General features: G+C 43.0%; 1 protein-coding gene across 2 annotated transcripts in view; it reads right to left on the bottom strand.

The window, feature by feature from the left end:
- Positions 1-4733: 4733 nt before the first annotated feature.
- The window catches only part of SEMA3F (semaphorin 3F), a 365356-nt gene continuing 351257 nt past the window's right edge, over positions 4734-18832 (bottom strand). For both annotated transcript variants that reach the window (XM_069644139.1, XM_069644138.1), the window contains one exon: positions 4734-5288. In XM_069644139.1, the coding sequence (XP_069500240.1) occupies positions 4830-5288 (459 nt within the window). In that variant the 3' untranslated portion in view covers positions 4734-4829. The remainder of the gene's footprint in view (positions 5289-18832) is intronic.

Here is an 18832-nt window from a genome sequence, read left to right on the forward strand (position 1 = left end):
AGGAAAGAGTGTGCTATTGTACCCGGCGTGAGGGTTACTGCCATGACAGTTTAGGGAATCTTCTGGTGGCTCTGTCTGGGGCTAGTTTACAATACTTTTGTTAAAATGTTTGAAGGCCATGGCTGGTGCCACGCCAGGCCCTGCTTGATCATACCAATGTCTGGTTTTGTCCAAAATCTGTAGGGAAGTTGTGTGCAAAACAAATTTATTGTAACCATTGTTTCTCAAAATACAAATGCACATTTTGGTCTCTTTCCAACAAATCACCTTCTTATTCTTGTATACTGCGACACACCACTGAAGACCATAAAAGCAATCGCGTTTTGCAGTGTGTGATACAAGTCAGACTAGATATTCTGCATACAGTTGCCCCGTGGCCACATCTAACTAGCAAAAGAAATTAGTAATTTGTGCACACTGAATTTCCTACTACGCATGTAAAATTCATTTGATCCATCTTAAACATTTGAAATGATTAAGCACAGTGACCTTTCCAGGTTACTGGTAGATCCAACTATACTGTTGACATTGACTAGCTGGGTACATTCCATCCACCAAAATCAAGAGGTTAGAAAGAAAGTGTTTCCACCCTCCATTTCTTTTAACCAAGGCTGGCTTCGATAGGCATGATCTGACCCATGGGAACAGCTCTACTGAAGGGAGTATCGTGTACAATCAGAGGACGAGATAAAAAATAAATGCACAAAAATCAAGAACCGCACGTCATTAACACTTATCAACTCTGCAACTGTATTTACACAAAAATATGAAAATATTATTTACACTGCTTTGTAGCCTGGTTTCAAAATATACACCAACAGATAATGAAAAAGAGAAAAACATACACATTACAAATAAAAATGATGCCCAGGGCACTCCTCACCCAATCTCCTGCCCTAACCCACGTTTTCTTTTTTGCACATCATACATGCCAGGCACGGCAAGTGGTTCGGTCATAACATTATAATACAAATGCATCTTCTGCATCATAACTTAAAATGAAAAAGACATACAAGAAAACAATTACTGTAATAACCCTTCAAGACAAAGACAAAATTAACAGAAGGTAAAACTTCTGTATAGTACATCAGTCAAAAAACAAGACCCCTGGAAAAAGAAAGTATATGTATGTGTGCATTTCTAAACCAGTGAGACACGTAACAGATCAGAGAAATGGCGGCAATATCTTTTTAACAACACAGTATCACCCTCTGGCATTTGTCTTTTTTTATTTCTTTGGTTGCTGGTAGTAATGGGTGTGTGTAGGTTTTGGCTCATTGAAATAAGGAATATCAGACCTGGTTCTACGTGGTTTCACCTACAACATGTGGGGGACTGTTTGATTGCGACATTTTGACGAAGAGCATTATATTGTTTTCCCCCTTTCTCATATTGGGGAAGGGGTTCTCCCCCATAACCTCATCCCCATGTACAACCCCTTGCCCACCGCTCTCGCCTTTCCATTCCCCTTATCCACTAGCCATCTTTATATCTGTTTGGTCCTGGCAATTTAATTGCCTCAACATCACAGTCCACTTTTAAAAAGTTGCAAGTCAAACAACTGCAGACATCATACCTAATTTTAAAATAAGTGTTTCTGTGCTGAAGTAATTGAGTAACTATGTAAACAAATCATGGTTCCATACATTGATCTGGATTGCAAAACTATCTCCTACGAAAACATCTACCACAAACGTAGGCATCTTACTGTATTTTACTTTAATGAAAGTTAAAAGTTTAACTTTTTGCCGCCCTATCAGAACAGAAATGAAATACATTTACCAGTCACCAACATACCCACGCTTGGTCACCCCAATAAGCGCTTATTTACACACCTTCTCCAATCAACCGAACACCTTATAGTTACCTACAGTATGTCCCCCTCTCAAGCCCTTGCCATGATGGATTCCTTTACACCCCATTGCAACCAGACCAGTTTCCCTTACCCTATTTATTTAGTTTGATCGCTGAAGCCATGATCATTCCTTCTGTATTTTGGTCGTAGATATTTTTTATAGTTGACAATATCACTGCATGCCAAATGCACAAAACACACATTTTTCACATCAGATATGTGGACCGAAAAAAAGGTTTTGGTTGAGATAGCGGAAAGGCAGAGATAGGAAACGGAAAGCCACTTTGTGACAGACAAATAAAAATGCCTTTCCGCTTCCAATACAACCAATACACAGAACATGCTCTAACAGCAGCAGTTTTGTTGCATTCCATTAAGCACAGAGACACGCAAATCCATAGAATACTTGCACATCCTGAGAGTGTAGGACACAAACCTCTTAAACAAGTAACCAGCTACTTTGTACGTCGATGACATCTGAAACTGATAGAGCTTGGAATATAAAGCTGATGGAACCAACATGCCAATGGCTCCAGTGCTATGAACATACACAAACTTCTGTTCTGAGTTGAAATGCACTCTACAAGGAGCCTCAATCAATTTCATAAACAGCCCAGTTTCAATAGAAGACAGGATGTATGTATGCAAGATGCATCAGGCATTGCTAAGAATAGAAACCTGGTGGAATTACAGATCTTGGGCACCCATGATCATTAAGAACATGGTTGAGCTGGACATGTCAGCTAGATGTTTATGTTCAACAGCAGCAGTCTCATGGCAAGAAGCATAGAGACAGAGTGGCATATTCAAAGTCATCAAATGACAGAGACAACATCCACATATCCCATCTGCTTTATTTCATCCATATTTTTGAGTCTGGTCTCTTGTGGCTAATAAAAATATAGCAATAAGGATCTTGAACTTATGTCCACCTAATCTGCTCAAGGTGCGCTGGGTCTGGAATATGTAGGATCCAAGATGGTGGTATGGAGCCCTGATTCCCAAATATCCAGCGAGCAGCACCCACACAAGAATGCCCTTGGCCAACAAAAATCAGGCTTTAGCCATTAATGCAAGTGAGCATATGAACACAATTTCCAAAAAGGGAAATTCAACTAAAAGAGTAAGCAAAGCTCAACTGGTTTTGCTATTGAACAGTATTTTTTGGAAGGGCTGGTGCATTGATAAGCTGCTGTATATCGGTTTTAACAAATTTGGAGGGGGAAATCCATCCTGTAAGTATAATAATTGGAGTGACCGTCCATCAATGCATCTCATTTCTCTCACTCCTATTATCCCCAGGATCATTGTTGCAATGGGGCACAAATTAACCCATAACTATAGTCATATTTTTCAATATGAATATCAAGGAGATAAATTAGCATACCAAAGATCTTCAATGCACAATGATTTGTTATTGCAACCAGGGTAGCCTGGGAACCTCCTGCTGGGTTTCATGGCAATGCAGAGAAATTAAAAGCTGTCCTCTCAACTCACCACTGCATGGTTGCAAGAGTGCAAAGGAGCACCTAGTTACTGCCTCTGAAAAGGATGTATTGACGAGACAGCGATATGGCACTGAAGTCATCTTTAAGCTGTGTCCCTGACAGTGGTGACTAACCTATTCAAACATGCCTATGAAAGACAGTGGATTCAAACCCTTACCCAAAAGATTTTAGAAGAAGTGAAGCATCACTAGTGGCAGAAGAAAATAACAGGCACCAGGATTTTGAAAGTGCTTTGAAAAGCTGTTCATGCAGCAAAGACGAGCTAGATGCATTCCCTTATAAGCAACGACATGTACCCATGTTCTGATGGAGTAACTATTGGTCCCCCTTCTGAGCGCCGAGAGTTCTGCGGCTGGAGAAAATAGGCATTCCTTGATGTTATTCTTAGGGTTCGAGCTTTAACCCACTTTCCATAAACAGACCCATTTTCTACATCATTTGTCTTGTTGGTAACACTCAGCAAGTAAAGGAAATGTACAGCCTCACATGAATTATGGAGGGACATAACTTAAAGGATCAATCTTTGGCCTTCATTTTCATTTGTTTTCAAAGTGTACAGCCTTTGATTGAACAGTTCAATACCACTAACTTAGACAGGATTTCCTTCACTCCCTCAAGTTCCCCCTCCCGCACTGAAACATGGAACATTATGCCATACATAAAACATTGCAACCACCTTATCTTCGGTGCCAGTTGCGAACAGTCCTTGACATTTGAAACCAGAAATAAAACCGGTGGCTGAGCAAGTCAAGAAGTAAAACTGAGGGCGCATACATGAATTAAAACATGTATTTTGAAATAGCACAAGTTCCAATTTATTGTGTTGACGAAGTCAATAGTAATTTGCAAAAATTGTAGCTCCCCCAACAAAATTGACAGTCCTTTTTGAAGATGAAACCGAGTCCATGGAAATGTATCTTGCGTGCATACAAATATTGGAGTGCCAAGCTTTTAATGAATCCAGTTGCCCTTGCTGAAAAGATGCCCATGATTGTTCTGCCACAGGGGGCACACATTCACTCATGTGGATAGTCACAATCTCCAAAATGGATGTGAACGAGATAAAAGTACATACTTTCGGTTTTCAATGCACATTCATTTGTCATTGCAACCAGAGCTGCACACGGCTCCTCCCACCAGGCTTCATCAATGACCACCCACTGAAGAACACTGAGTGGTGAAGAAATCTTTTCTGGAACTCTAAAAACACCAAAAATCAAAAGCTGAACACTGTGCCTTTAGGAGCCATGCCATCATTCAGGAATTATAAAAGTAGAATGTTCTCCGGTTGGGTTCTTCCTTGTGTTGAAGACTATTTTGTAGTCCAGACTATGTACAACCTAGAAATAAATACTGTTCGCATAGGGAAATGGTATGTATATATATATTTATATTTATATAGATTTTTTTATATTAAAAGGGAAAAAAATAGAGGCATTATGAAAAAAGTCCTGCCATCAGCAATTTCATGTCTGCTGGCTATTGTCTGGTTGGTGATTCCGACGGTTGCGAGGTTTTTTCTGGTCTTGCAGTTCCTTGGCCTTCAGGCCTGCAAGCACCTCTTTGTGAGTGGTCGATGTGTGCCGCCAGTAGCCCTGGCAATACTGGTTGATGAGTCCCATTTCGGGCTGTGTAAGCAGCTGAATAAGGTCATGATACTGAGGGTCGTCCAAAGGCCCTGGCACAATGCCTCGGGGGCCCATTAGGGAAGTGGCAGCACTGTTGGCCAGAGGGGCAGGTGGTTCAGAATGGAACAGAACCGCGTTTACCGTCTCGCGGTTCAGCACGTGCAGCTGCACCTTGGCAACAGTGTGCTTGAAGTTGTTCTCTGTGGCAGTGCAGAGGTAGATGCCGCTGTCTGATAACTGAAGGGAGCGTAGGAGCAGGCCTTGCTCCGTTTTCAGGAATCGTCCTTCGGACCGCATCTGTGAACAAAATAACAGTGTGAATCTTTGAGAAACTGGATTATGTATATCCGGACACTCTGCATGCAACTCAACAAAGGTAAGGAGAAATCTTCATGATCAGCCATGTGGATGCGTAAACACAGCACGTGCATACCTTTTCAAAACTACTGGCTCAAGTCAAGAACAATTCATTATGGAAAATTGGTAGTCGCGTGACAATTCAAGAAGAAATGGGCAACCAGAGAAGTATGGGCTCTTCACACCAACCCCCCACCTAGACTAAGGATTTTGAGCCTAAAAGGAAATAAAAACTCATCAGTGGCCAGTATTCTCGATCACAAAACATTGAGACAATAATTAATTCTTCCATAGAAGTCTGACGAGAACGGTAAAAACAGGCAGTTTTTTTTTAAACCTGTTTTTACCACCCACTAGATTATAGGTTTGGAAGTATTTATCTCATGCTGTACTACTGGGGATAACCATATGCAGTAAATAGCACCTTTGAGATTGAATACCTCTTAAAACATACTCTAACTTTACCCCTACCTAATACGTTATGGTGACAGTGGATAAAGTAATCTGAAGTTTTTTCACTTCAAGAAAGCAAAGATGCTACTTGGGGACAGGCAAAGGGATTTAAAAGTGAGTAACTGATGCCCACCTTTTCACCCCCTTGCCAATGTAATACAGAATAGTATACACAATGTAATACAGAACAGTATACACAATGCCACTTTCCTACATAATTGAAAATTGTGCAGCAGGATCTGCTACTTTCACACAGTACATTTACATTGGAGTGTAAATTGACATTAACAAATGATGAATATGATCTGTTAACAACTCTGCAGATTTCTTGTAATCTGGTGGATTTCAACAATGTTTGCATGACGCAATAAGTAGCACATGCAGTCATTTGTTGCAAAAATCCCCCAAACTCTTAATGAAGGCCCTACTGTGTCAGAAATAGATATACTGTTCCTCACTTCTTAGAGTAATGTTTGTTGTGTAAGGTTTTGTATAACACGAAAGGCATTGTATTGAGTAAGATAAAACAGTTACTACTCTGCAAACTCAGTAGTACCTCTGAACCACATACATACCTAGAGGTGCCCGATACACTAGAAATATGGCCTGTGCTCAGTGAGGCATTAAAGAAAAGCAGGTATACACAGCTGGTGTGCGGAGGTCAAATTTCAACAGAGGCCAACGACAACGCTCTGAGACACAAGCTTGCATCTAAGTAACAAGTCTACTAAATACATGTCTCATACATGAAGGCACCAACCAAAATCAGCCCCAAATTGTATCCACGTAACTACGGGGTGGATAGACATCAGGCAACTTTTTTTAATGATTGCGTTGCCATTTATGTATCAGTTCTGTAGTTAAAACTTCCTTTCAGTAGGCATCCTTTTACGCCACGCAGAGTAACAAGTGAGAGCGGGGCCAACACGGCTGTCAATCACTTCCAGTTTGCGGCCTTCACGATCCAGACATCCCAGAAGATGCACGATAGAGCCGCAAGTTTGGTGGTGGATTGTAATAGGACAGGTTAATGGAAAGCCTGGGCTCAAAAGCAGCAGTTCCAGAAGGCCGATTTGCAGTGTACAATCAACAAGGAGCCTGGACAAACTGTTTAAAAATCACTCTTTCAGGTAGTAAGGTCCGTCCAAGTGAGATTCGAGCTGGTCGACAGACCCTGGCAAACTTTTTTTACATCCAAAATTGGACATTCTATTCAATGAGCCATGAATTTCCAGGTCCTATTTGCGGGTTTAGTGCGTGTTGGTTAAGGGGCACAGATTTATTGTGAAGAAAACACTCTGATAAGTGTACAATTCGGAAAGACAACTTGTCAATGGTCAGTTCATAGATGATGGGAATAAAAGTTATCTTTTCTTTTCTTGGCTGCAAGAATCGCTCCGTTTCCTTTAAATTTCTCTTTGTGGAAAAGTCTGTCCTCAAGAAGTATTTACAGAAAATGTAATCAACCTGCAACTGTCACAAGCCAAACATCTCTACCTATAGGACCATGAAGTACATGAAACTCAGAATACCCCAAAATTTTAGGTGGCTCTGAATTTGATAAACTAAGTTCATCCAAACCTTTTCAATGTAGGGGAGGCCAACAACCATGACATGAGATAAAGAAACAGGCACTGACATAAAGGCATGAGAGTGTTGAAGACCCTGTCTCAGTGAGAAAGCTAGAGAGCCAGTAATGCATCACTGAATGCTTACGGAGGAGGTAAATGAATCGCCAGTGGGTCACCCACATGAACACGAGATCCTAAGATGTCAAGCAGGGTAGCAGAACCAGCGGATAAAGAGTATTTATATTGAAAACAAAGTTGTGGGTTGGAAAATACATTTTTATATAGGATGCCTGTCTTTATGGGCTGCAAAGTGATTCATAACTCCATAATCATTTTTGAAACTGTGATAAACACAGATTAACCCTCAAAACTGTTTCAGAACTCAATTGCCTCCTGCTTACAGGAAAGGGTTATAAACTGTGTCGATCATGATCCCTACCCCGATATCATTTTTGGGGGCAGGTTAAGGAATCAGATTCTCAATGGCCAAATCGCATCAATTGACAGAAAGCAAATGCAGGGCTCATCTTGAAAAGGTACTTTAAAATGCAGTTGGACCAATGGAAATGGCTTATTTTTAAGAATGTAGTGAATTGTTTTTAATGGACCCGTTTGTTCATGAATGTGCTGAAAAGATTCAGTTCTCTAAAAGTGAATTGTTTTCAGATTCAAATGCCTATTGCCCTGTCGACGTCCCTTTTCGAGTTTCGAAAACAACAACTGTAATACTCTGCAGCTTCCACTAGATGTCGACCTATGAATAGCATGTGAATCTAAGCAGATACAAGCATCAGAAATACGATTATGGTGAGTAATGTATTCCATATCTGACCCCTTCGATTCCATATGTAAACATTAGGGTTTTTGTCTCAGCCAGTTTTTTTTATTCCATTAGCCCTGTTAATCTAATAGCTTCACCCCCTCCCCCATCACTGTACACCTCAAATTCCAACTGCATATATAGGTGCAGGGAGTTGCCATTCAGAACTTTTTTTTATTGTTTTCAACTGTGGCTCACAAGAGTCTTTTCGACAATTCTCAGTGAGAAAGAATATATTGTTTCACATTTGTTGACCACTTCATGCTTAGGGAATTCACTCTCTGGTTGGAGATGACAAACAGAAAGAAAGACCTCTTCAAGCCCTGCAAGGAATGTGGGCAGAGGAACGTTTCTGAAGAAGATCTTCACACTAATTGTGTGTACTGCCTGTTGCTGTGCCATGATGTTCCTGGCTGCACATAGCACCAGTATTTTTCAGTTAGAATATGAAATAAAGGAGCTATGAGGTTTCTTGTTATGTGAAGTCTGAGAATGAAGGAAAAAACGTAAGCTAGCAGAGACCTAAATAGATAACCACAGAGACCATATCGTAAAAACCCTCAGCCTGGGTCTAGTAAAGAGTCGGCTGAAGGTTCGGAGAGTGAAGCTGGCACCATATCTATATTACCAACGAGGACAGTAGATGTCTAGTGCTTAAACATCAATGCCTCACCGTTTATGCTGGACCACCAGGTGCTACTACCTTCACTGTTGCATCTTTCAGCATCAGCTTTGAGCATAATTAAAACTATGACTTTGATGCCTTTGGTTATGTTATTTGGCATTTATGTAGCGCCCTATTTCATTGGTATGATCTCAAAGCGCTTGTGGGTTGAACGACCTTGGGGACCGTTGTCCAGGTCAATCGAGAGAGTAGGGCAGAATACAGTGCTTGGGTGCATTCAATATGTGTGCAGCCAGTGTGATTTGTGTAATGGTGGCTGCCTTCTAACACTAGGTGCGGCGGTAGTGAGAGATCAGTAGAATGTGTGCAATCAGGTGCTAAAGCATCCTTCGCCACAGCCCATAACAGGCAACATAGGTTCTAATGCGGTCTTCTGACAGCAGTACCACTGTCAAAGTCTGATGTTGGGTATGATATCTAGTATTCCACCGCCGCAACCGAAGAACAAGACGGACAGTAAAAATTGTCTGATAAGGAAGAAAGGAAAACGAGAATAAAGGAAATTAGGAAAATTGACAAGGGCGTTGCTGAGGTTTTGGAATACTTAAGTAAGATCCTGTCCTTGATTCCTGAATTTCAAAAGGAGGTTTGTGATCCATAATGCTATTAGGAATCTCTGTGAATTTTCAATTGGTTTCTTAAGAGCATAAGCACAAGTTGTTTTATGTGAGAGAGGAAACAAAACAAATCAGGCCTAATAATCATATGATATATAGATTTGTAATAAGGTGATTATAGCAGAAAACATCTGGAAGCCTTTTTTGGAAATATCGACTAGAACATGAACGTCTAGTTAACTTGAGAAAGAAACGTGCCCAATAAAGGATCTCTTGTTTATTCCATAGGGGATGAACCATAATACCTGGAAGTTGCAAAGCAATGTTTGACGTAGAAGAATCTATCTGTAAAATGAACCCATATTTAGTACAAACCTTTGGTAAGTACATCAATAATAAAATATGCTAATGTCTAAGAGCTTTTGTGACATTTTTTAAATGCAATGGCCTCTTTGACAAGGTCAGAAAAATGGAAATGTATCTATTAGGCACAAACTTGCATTTCTACTGACTTATTGCTATTAACAGTCTATAATGAGCAGAAAGGTGAAAATAGCATCTTGGCATTACTTTTTTCCAAATCATAATTTATTAGCATTTCTTAAACAGGAAGAGGTGGCAGAGGCCACACAACACTTGTCTACCCCTTCGAGAGGGTCAGGCTCAGCATCATCACATTTGAACAGATAAACATTAAAAAAACACCTTCAACCCCTCCCTTTCTCACTGTCCCTTCTTCCCTCCCTGCCTCCCTGCTCCAGCAGGTAGTGCACGTATGTGGTATGAAACACTTTCCAATCACAGACTTGGGTATCCCTGTTATTTTTCACCAGAAAGGCAGCCACAGTAACTATGTTTTGTTTAGTCTCATCTAGCAAGGTAGTTAGACTTTCCATATCATAAATCTCCCAAGCTTTGCACAACCACTCCTTTCCGATGGTACAGTCTGTCTCCGAGCCACGTAATTGCATGGCACTGTTTTGGAAAACATGACATGTGTCCCAATACTTCTCCCCACTCCACATGGGTCCAGAAGAAGCTACTCTGTCGACATTGCACTGGAGCTCCTTCCACCTCCCTGATTCAACACCATCCTTCCCTCAAATATTCCTGGATCTCTCCACTCTCCCACTACTCGATCTCTCCACTCTCCCACTATGTGTGACAGACATCCGCATCCACTTGACCACATTTCCAGCATTCCAATATGACCCTGGGGTACATTTGTGATAATCGGAGCAGCAAGTAATGCCAATGATGCAATATCTTAATCGCCTGCCATTTATATTGCAGTGAGATAGATGATAGGTAGGCTTTACAACACATCAAGGCCTTTTCACCATACGTGATGCCTCTCTTGTGATCATTACTCCGTTTTCTAGACCTTGGCTGGTCCTGAAGCTCGGCCATTAACAGTTCTCTATAGATACTTGCTGTGAGGCCTTTTGTCCCGCCTCTACCCCATCAAAATGAGTGTCAAATTGGGCGAGGTCAGTTTGTAGGTTATCCCCCCATTTTTGACTGTCAGCTGAACAAATGGGAATGTTGGTAGGGGCCGGATCTGGAGTGTCTATTCCAGTTCACATGAGAAGTATTCCCATTTTAGCCACATCTGCCCTGCTTTTTTTAAACTCGCCTCTCTCTGGAACTTAAGTGGTTCTTGGGTAGAGTCCCTTACTGCAGGCGCCTAAATGCAGCTAAGGCATGAGGTCCATGATGTGAGCGAGCGAGTTTAGTTTCCTTCCCGCCAGACTTCCAATAACTCTGTTAATACCAGATTATCGAGGATTCTCCTTGAGAGCCTTGATCGAGGCACGCAGAGCCGCTCCCCCAATGGTATATGGTTCAATACTGCATTGCCTAGATGCACCCACTGCTTTGTGGCAAGCTGGTCCAGGTGGTGAACCAAAACCCTCAATTGTACTGTCCTGTGGTAAAATGGTATATCCGGGAGGCCCACGCCTCCTGCATCTTTGGGTAAGATTAACGTTTTGTATGTGATTCTTGGCCTGGATTTCAACAAAAAGCCTAGTAATAATTTCTGAACTAGCTGCAAAAAAGATAGTGGCACCCTGGTGGGCAACATCTGGAATAAGAAGAGGAGCTGGGGTAGTAAATTCTTTTGGATGGCCTTTAACTGATATCCAAGACAGGGTCAAATTTACCCATCTAGCAATATTTTCCTTTTATTCTAGCACGTAGCAGGGGATACTTGATCTCGTACAGCTCAGAGAGATTTCTGAGAAGGTACACCCAAGGTAACTGACCCCTTGCGTCTGAACACATCTGGGGAGAGAATTCAGGTATTGTTCCTCTCCTTATAGTTTACCCACCGGGAAGGCATTGGACTTCCACACGTTAATACTTAGTTTTCACTCTCGGTCAAGGACCCTTAAACCCCACATGTTGGCGTCAGCTCTGATGCTTGCTGCCCATGGTTCTATAGCTAGGATATAGAGCAGGTGGAGAGGGGAGGGCACCCTGCCTCGTTCCTCATTGGAGGCCAAATCGCTCTGACTTAACCCCATTCACTGCCACTCTCGCAGCCGGGTCGGAGCAAAGAGCTCCCACCCACCCCCTCCATCTCTTGCCAATTCCAAACTTCTCTAGCACTTTACCCAGGAAGGCCCAAAATAACCGGTCTCATGCCTTTTTGGTATCAAGGCAGAGGACATTTGCCCCCGATTTCAAAACTTCTGGGGTCGACACTAAGTGTAGGGTCTTGCGCACATGATCTCCGCCCCCTTGTATGTTCCCGACAAAGCTGGCTTCATCCGGTTAGATCATGAATTATCTTTGCATCAAGATTCAGAAAAGAAATGGCTATGTATGAGGAGCACTTTGTTTGATTCTTACCATCCTTCACTATCACTGCCTCGAGAAAGGATTTAGGTATAGCTACAGGCCCAACTATACTGTTAAATAGGTTTTGCCATAAAGGGGGGCAGAATCGCTGCAAACTGTTTGTTGGAGGCTCAGGTGAAGCCAACCTCAGCCAGGGCCTTCCCGGCCTTCATATGGCCAATGACTGCCGTAACCTCTCTTACTGAGATTTCCACTTCAATAACCTCAGCTTAATGAGGCGCAAGGGCCTTCAGCGGGAGGCCTTCTAAGTATTCTCCAATCTCTGTAGAAGATAGTGTCCACCACACAGTATAATTTGCGGTAGAACACCACAAGTATTTGTGCTATGTCCTCTTGGGATGTCCTAGTCTCCCCAGATTCACTTGTAATCTTGCTTACAACTCTGTCTGTCCTCATGGATCTGGGCCTATGTGCCAACATTGTCCCCATCTTGTCTCCCTTTTCACAGTACCTTTGCTTGGTCAGTTTCAATTTACTGTGCCCCTCACCCTGTAATAGCAAGAGTAGCTCACGTCTATTCTCCATTAGGGTAGTTAGTGCTTGCTCTACACATGTCGTAGATCTCCTTTTGTCAACTTAAATGGCCCTGCTGTCCTCCCTTAATTTCCTTTCCAGGACTCATCTTTTCCTTCTGGCCCCTTCTCATATAAGGAGACCTTAAATGTAGCCTTTGCCACTTCACAGACAGTATGTGTTTGGTAATTCACCTGTATAATTAGTCTGGAAGTAGTGAATAATGTTCTGCTCTATGCAAGTTCTAAACAATAAATCAATTAGAAGCAAATAATTACATTACCACCTCCCTTTTGGTTTTGGGGCAGGGCCCAGCGTCAGCTTGGCCAAGGACCATGTTGGGATCAGACCAGAGGATGGCAAAAGGGTGGCATCTGACACCAGGTTTTCATATCGATTCCAAGTAAGATATTGCCAGTTCTGGTGCACAAGCTATGTGGGGCTGAGAAAAGTTTAAACACCCCCCCCCCCCAAACCCCAGCCCTTGGTGTTTACTCCCTATGTCACATCATGAGTAGGCCTCGAATCAACCTATCCAGAGTAACTACTCTCTTGTCACCATCCTCCCCTCCTGCAGACGTCCCGATTTCCAGTCCAATGTTGGGTCCAATATCAAATTGAAGTCACTACCCATTAACCTTATTCGCTCTGCCCATGAATCTACGAGGTCAAACGTGATTGAATGAATCGTGGTTGACCTGGATTAGGGACATATAGAGCGCCAGGAGACCACTCCGGTGGTGATAGTGCGCAGTACAAATATCCTTTAACATTAACATGTATCCCTACCAGTGTAATGAGGTGACCTTTCTGATGGCCCTTAACCATCAGCAACCTCCCCCTAAGGCTCTTTTCACCTTAATTTCCTATACTTGAAAGGACTTTGCTAAGAGAACACCCACCCACTATTCTTCCCATCTTTGTCAGGTGCCCAAAAAGACAGGCCAACATTTCTCCCCCTTTGGGTCTGTTCCTCTCCCCTTCTAAAATGGGTCACCTGTATAAATAGGGCAGATTTGTTGTTTATTAACTGTTCTTATCGTCAGAGATCTTTTATGAGGTAAGTTCAGACTCCTAAGATTAGGGGTTCCTACCATCAGAACTCCTCCCTGGTGTGAAATTCCTCCACTCCATGTTTATAGCCACCTGTGCATCCTTGTGAGGTTGTAAATAGCACTTTTCCGCCCATCCCTTCCTGAAGAGACTTCTCGTGCATTGTAATGAAAACCCTTCCCAACCCTCCCACCCCCACGCCCCCAAGTTCCCTCTTGCAAACCAACAAAAGAACAATATGGAGCATTTCCCTACTTCGAGACACCTAGTGACACTTGGGTTACCAGGGTGTGTAAGTATGCTTCTGCTTTTCCCTGGAATAAACCTGTCACAACTCCATTCCCCCCTTTATAATGCATATATCAAAACATATTTCTCCCTTCTCTCCCATCTTCCCACTCCCCTTACACCATTCTTCCTGCCCTCCACCCTAGTCTCACTTCATTATCGTGTGGACAATCTTGATGTGGGAGCAATAGTCTTCCTAAATGTCCTTGGTTCTGATCCTTTCTTGCATCTTCCCTGCTGCAAGAATGTGCTTCGAAATCTCTTTTGGGCAGATTTGGTACCCTCTCATACCCGATGGCCCCACTGATCCCCGAAGATCCTGCAGAATGTGCGATATCTTCACTGTGTCCTTAATCACATGTTTTGTCCATGTACCTCAAAGGATATGGAGAAAGGAAACACTAACCTGTAGCGGATTCCTCTCTCGTGAACCAACTCATGAAAGGCTTGCAGTTCCAGCGCAGTTTCAATGTAAGGGCTAATAGATCCGGACTTATTTCAGTGTCTTCTCATCCCACTTCCTAGCCGTTTCAAAGATTGACACTTCATCCCTGAAATAGTGGCATTTGGCCATCACTGACTTGGGAGCATTCAGTGGACCACTTCCTCTGTGGATTGAGTCGTACTTATCACCTTTAGGGCGGGACAGGAGGTAGCTGACCAATGACTTCTCCCTGATCTCTACGCCTTCCAGGGTCTCTCCCTCAGGCGTAGGCAGCCCCAACTGCGTAGATTTCTTTCTGCACTCCCGGTTTTCCACATCATCCAACTTCATGAATGGGTCTTGTTCCTTTTATTTCAGCTTCTTGAGTTTGGAGTCCAATTTCGCTTCCAGGATGACTGCATATAGTTCATTTCTCTCTAACATGTCCAACCTGTCTTCTACTTTCTCTATCCCACTCTTAATCTCTGCTAGGGATGCTTGCTGCTCTGATTGGAAGGCTTTCAGCTCGGTGAGGATACTTTCAATATCTGCCCTGAATGCGGTCACTTGACCAGGCGAGGGTTGCGTCGCCATGATGCCACAGGTCCCGACTATATATGCAGTCTATCGTCCATTGCACTGTCTCTGTGAGAGGTATTGCAGGGAGCTGACCCTCCCCAAACCCAAGTCTTGCACTGTAGGGTCATGCTTCACCTGCCTGACCACCTCAAGACAACAAATCCACAGCTCCATAATCATCTGCCCAAGCATTTCGTCAGCGCTCTTCACTCACTGCGTTTCTTTGTCACTTCATTTTCCAGAGGTCGCAGGGTGGTCTCTCTCTCTTACTGAGACTGCTGCTCTTTCCTGGCCTTTTCCATCACTTCCATCATCACCAGGAATGTTACATCCACGACTGGGACTTGGTTACTCTCCCCCGCACTTTTTCACTTCAATTCAGTCCCACTTTTGGTCCGCATCAGACATAAACGCCAAGGCTTCCTCCGTGCAGGCCATCCTTTGTCCTTACCCGAGGGAGGGTGTACTACGGTTTCGTGAGCAGGTGGGTGTGAGTGAGGGGAAAGCCTGCCTCTGCACCACGGCATGCAAGGGGCACTTTTCCTCTGCCGTTCACGATCACAAACCTCCTTCACTTCACTGGCGTCCGCCGTGACTCAAGTTAATCGTGGCTCAGCGTCCGGGATCGCATGCAGCACCTCGATCGCTGCACGGCAAGGTCACCTCTGCAGGGTCTCCTGGATCATTGTCGCCCCGGGTGATGGGGTGCAGCAAAGTGCTCCAGTGCTTCTCAACATCTCAATTGAAGGGTGAAAGCCATTTGTCTTCTGTGGGCAGGATAGCAACGGCTTAAGGTGGCCATCTTAGTACACTCCCCTTAGTGGCCTCCTCTTGGAATTTTTCTAAGCATGATCTAATGTTTATTGAGAAGATCTTTCGCTACTCACAAAACAGGCCGACTTGTGACCTTCAGTTGCACTGGTCGTAGCTCTATTCGGACAGTCATTTGGCTTTTCACTACCTATAGCAGATGTTGTACTATACACCATATTAGTGTACATCTACTAATATCAAACCTTGACTGCAAGCATCCATTTTGTAGCTAACCTTCACAAAGAAAGGACGTTATAAGGGAGATAATGGAGCAGGGACCAATGCCGATGTATTTTTTAATGCTTCGATTTTGAAGCAACAGATATTTTTCACTTTGTGTCTCCCCCTCATCATTCATTTATGGTATACTAAGGGCATAATTTTCATGAAAGTGCTAATAGACTGCCTACATTTGTGTTTCCAAGGAAATGGGTCTCCTCATACAATTTAAAACACTTCCTACATGTTTTGGCAGAAAAGCTTAAAACCAGGTGAAATCACCTTTCCATCTTTGAGTTCTACTAAGTATGGTGCGGCAACTACAATGTATACCTATTTAATCTGCCTGCATTTATCAGCCAGTAAAAGCAGGCAGGCAGAATCCAATGCATTAACGCCAGCATGAAAATGTCATGCTGGGGTTGCATTTATTTGGGTCAGGCAAGGTGAATGGCACAAGCAGAACTTAAAGTTACTATCTGTGCCCCAGACGTGTAACAAAACAAATCCCGGGATTGTAGAATAAAGTGTTAAAAATGTGTTAATGTTTAGCACCTTGTTTCACAATCCGGGGGATGTAACAAATTATCCCCTTGTGGTTTAAAAAAATAAAAATGACACATTCGTCATTGTAAATGTATTTTATGTGCAACATTCTCTTTCTAACGAATACAAACTCCCTAAAGAGTGATTTAAAAAAATGTAGAAACGTTCATTCCCCACTCTTTGGGGTCTGTTTCTCCTACAAAAAACAGGCCTGTGAAAACACTGAAAAACAGGAAAACATGCCCGATTGGGACAAAAAAAATGCATGTTTTGGAATGCACAAAATGCGATTATTTTTAGAATATAAACCTACACTGTTGCTATTAATTGTTAGAGCAACTTTTTTATATCTTATTTCATTGTGTGCAGCATTAATTTAAGCATCTTCCAGACAAAAAGTAAAAATTAGAGTGATGCATTTGAAAGAAACCTAAAAAAAAAAAAAAAAGCCACTACATTTATTGCAGAGACTACGCCAGCAATTATGTGGTACTTCCTCAGATGAAGTACCTGTACAAATGCACCTTGAGCACCAACCTGCTATACTAGTGTTGGAATCACAGCCACAGCTCTGTTCAAGGACTTCAATCCTATCCCGCTGAACAGGCTAGGTAGTAGCTTTCCATGCAAACCCCAATCTTGGAATACAACAGAGCCGTGTATTAAAGAGTTATCACCCCATAGGTGGTTGAACTGCCGTTCAGAATTAGGTGTAGTGGGACAGACTACAATGCACCTCAAACTAAATCTGTAACACCTGCTGTTTTCTCAATACTAGGACTTGCACTGCTCTTCTAAAATATGGCAACACGGCTATTCCAAAGCATGCACACACACTATACATAGATCAACAACCCACAAAAAATACATAAGTAACATTACCAGATTTATGGAACTTCAATGCATGTGTCCGCAATGCATATAGTACGGCCCTTGCTTCAACCAGATGCTTCATTGTGTGGGGTGCACTGGTTCACACATTGGGCTCCTGGGAAGCAGAGTCTCCTTGGTTGTAATCTTGTGCCTACAGCTGAGCACGGGTGATCAGCTCAAGGTCAGGCTCTGCTTCTTATGCTAGTTCTTGCTCCTCTGTGCCACAACCTTGCTATATGCACCCCCTACTACTTACCCAAATCATCCCCCACCTCATCAGACACCAGGCTAAATGGCTTTCTATCTAAAAATCCCTCCCTCCAATTTCCTACTCCTCATCTTCAAATCTATACATGGTCTTGCCCCGCACCCCCACACCACCTTGCTGACTTTTCCCACACCTTCCCCTCGGAATCCATTTCTCATCTCCTAACAACTATCGGGCCCCACACCACTGCTATACCTCATCATGCTTCCACTCCCTCTTATTACTTATTGCCCTCTGCTGCAATGCTCCCCAGGACAACAACGCCATTCCCATCTGTGGAATAGGCCAGGTGGGACTTTTTCTAAATTGGCTTGTGAGATTTTCGAATCACCTTAGTGATTTGAAGTGTCTTGTGACTCGAGCCACATGTTTTCCGATGGAGTCGAGCTATGGCTCGAATCTCGAGCAGTCTGAAAACACTTTAAATCAATAGCACCATAAATTGGTTCAGAGCATTTCGTATCGGCTCGTGCATTACACTGCACTACACTTTGCTCCGTGACATGGCTTGGCCGGATTCAAGACTCTTCGAGCCCCTGTGCATCGATAGGCTCTGAGAGTCTTGAATCGATATTGTTAATATTAATATGAATCTGTAAAGACACCCTACACATCGACTGCCTCTACAATGTGTAAGGTATCCCATGTTGCTTTCGTTAGAAATACTATCCTTACTACTAAATAAAAACAGATACTTCCTTTACCACCTCCTGACAGAATGCCTCCTTTGTGCCCCAGAGAGTCAACTGAACGCTGACGGTTTGTCACTCACCAGATGCCTTACCACCAGGGTTCTATCCTATTAAAGTGTGCAGGCTGTGGGACACAACACAGGTCTGCTCCACCTATTATGATATGATGGGGCGTTTATAACGTATAATTGGAGCTGTCAGGTCTGACGGTTATACTGCAGCCCCTCCGCCGAGGGCACTGTGAAGCGATAATCTGATGAGCCTT

Source organism: Ambystoma mexicanum, chromosome 2p (assembly GCF_040938575.1).
Source record: "Ambystoma mexicanum isolate Mex_15411 chromosome 2p, UKY_AmexF1_1, whole genome shotgun sequence".
Classification (NCBI taxonomy): domain Eukaryota; kingdom Metazoa; phylum Chordata; class Amphibia; order Caudata; family Ambystomatidae; genus Ambystoma; species Ambystoma mexicanum.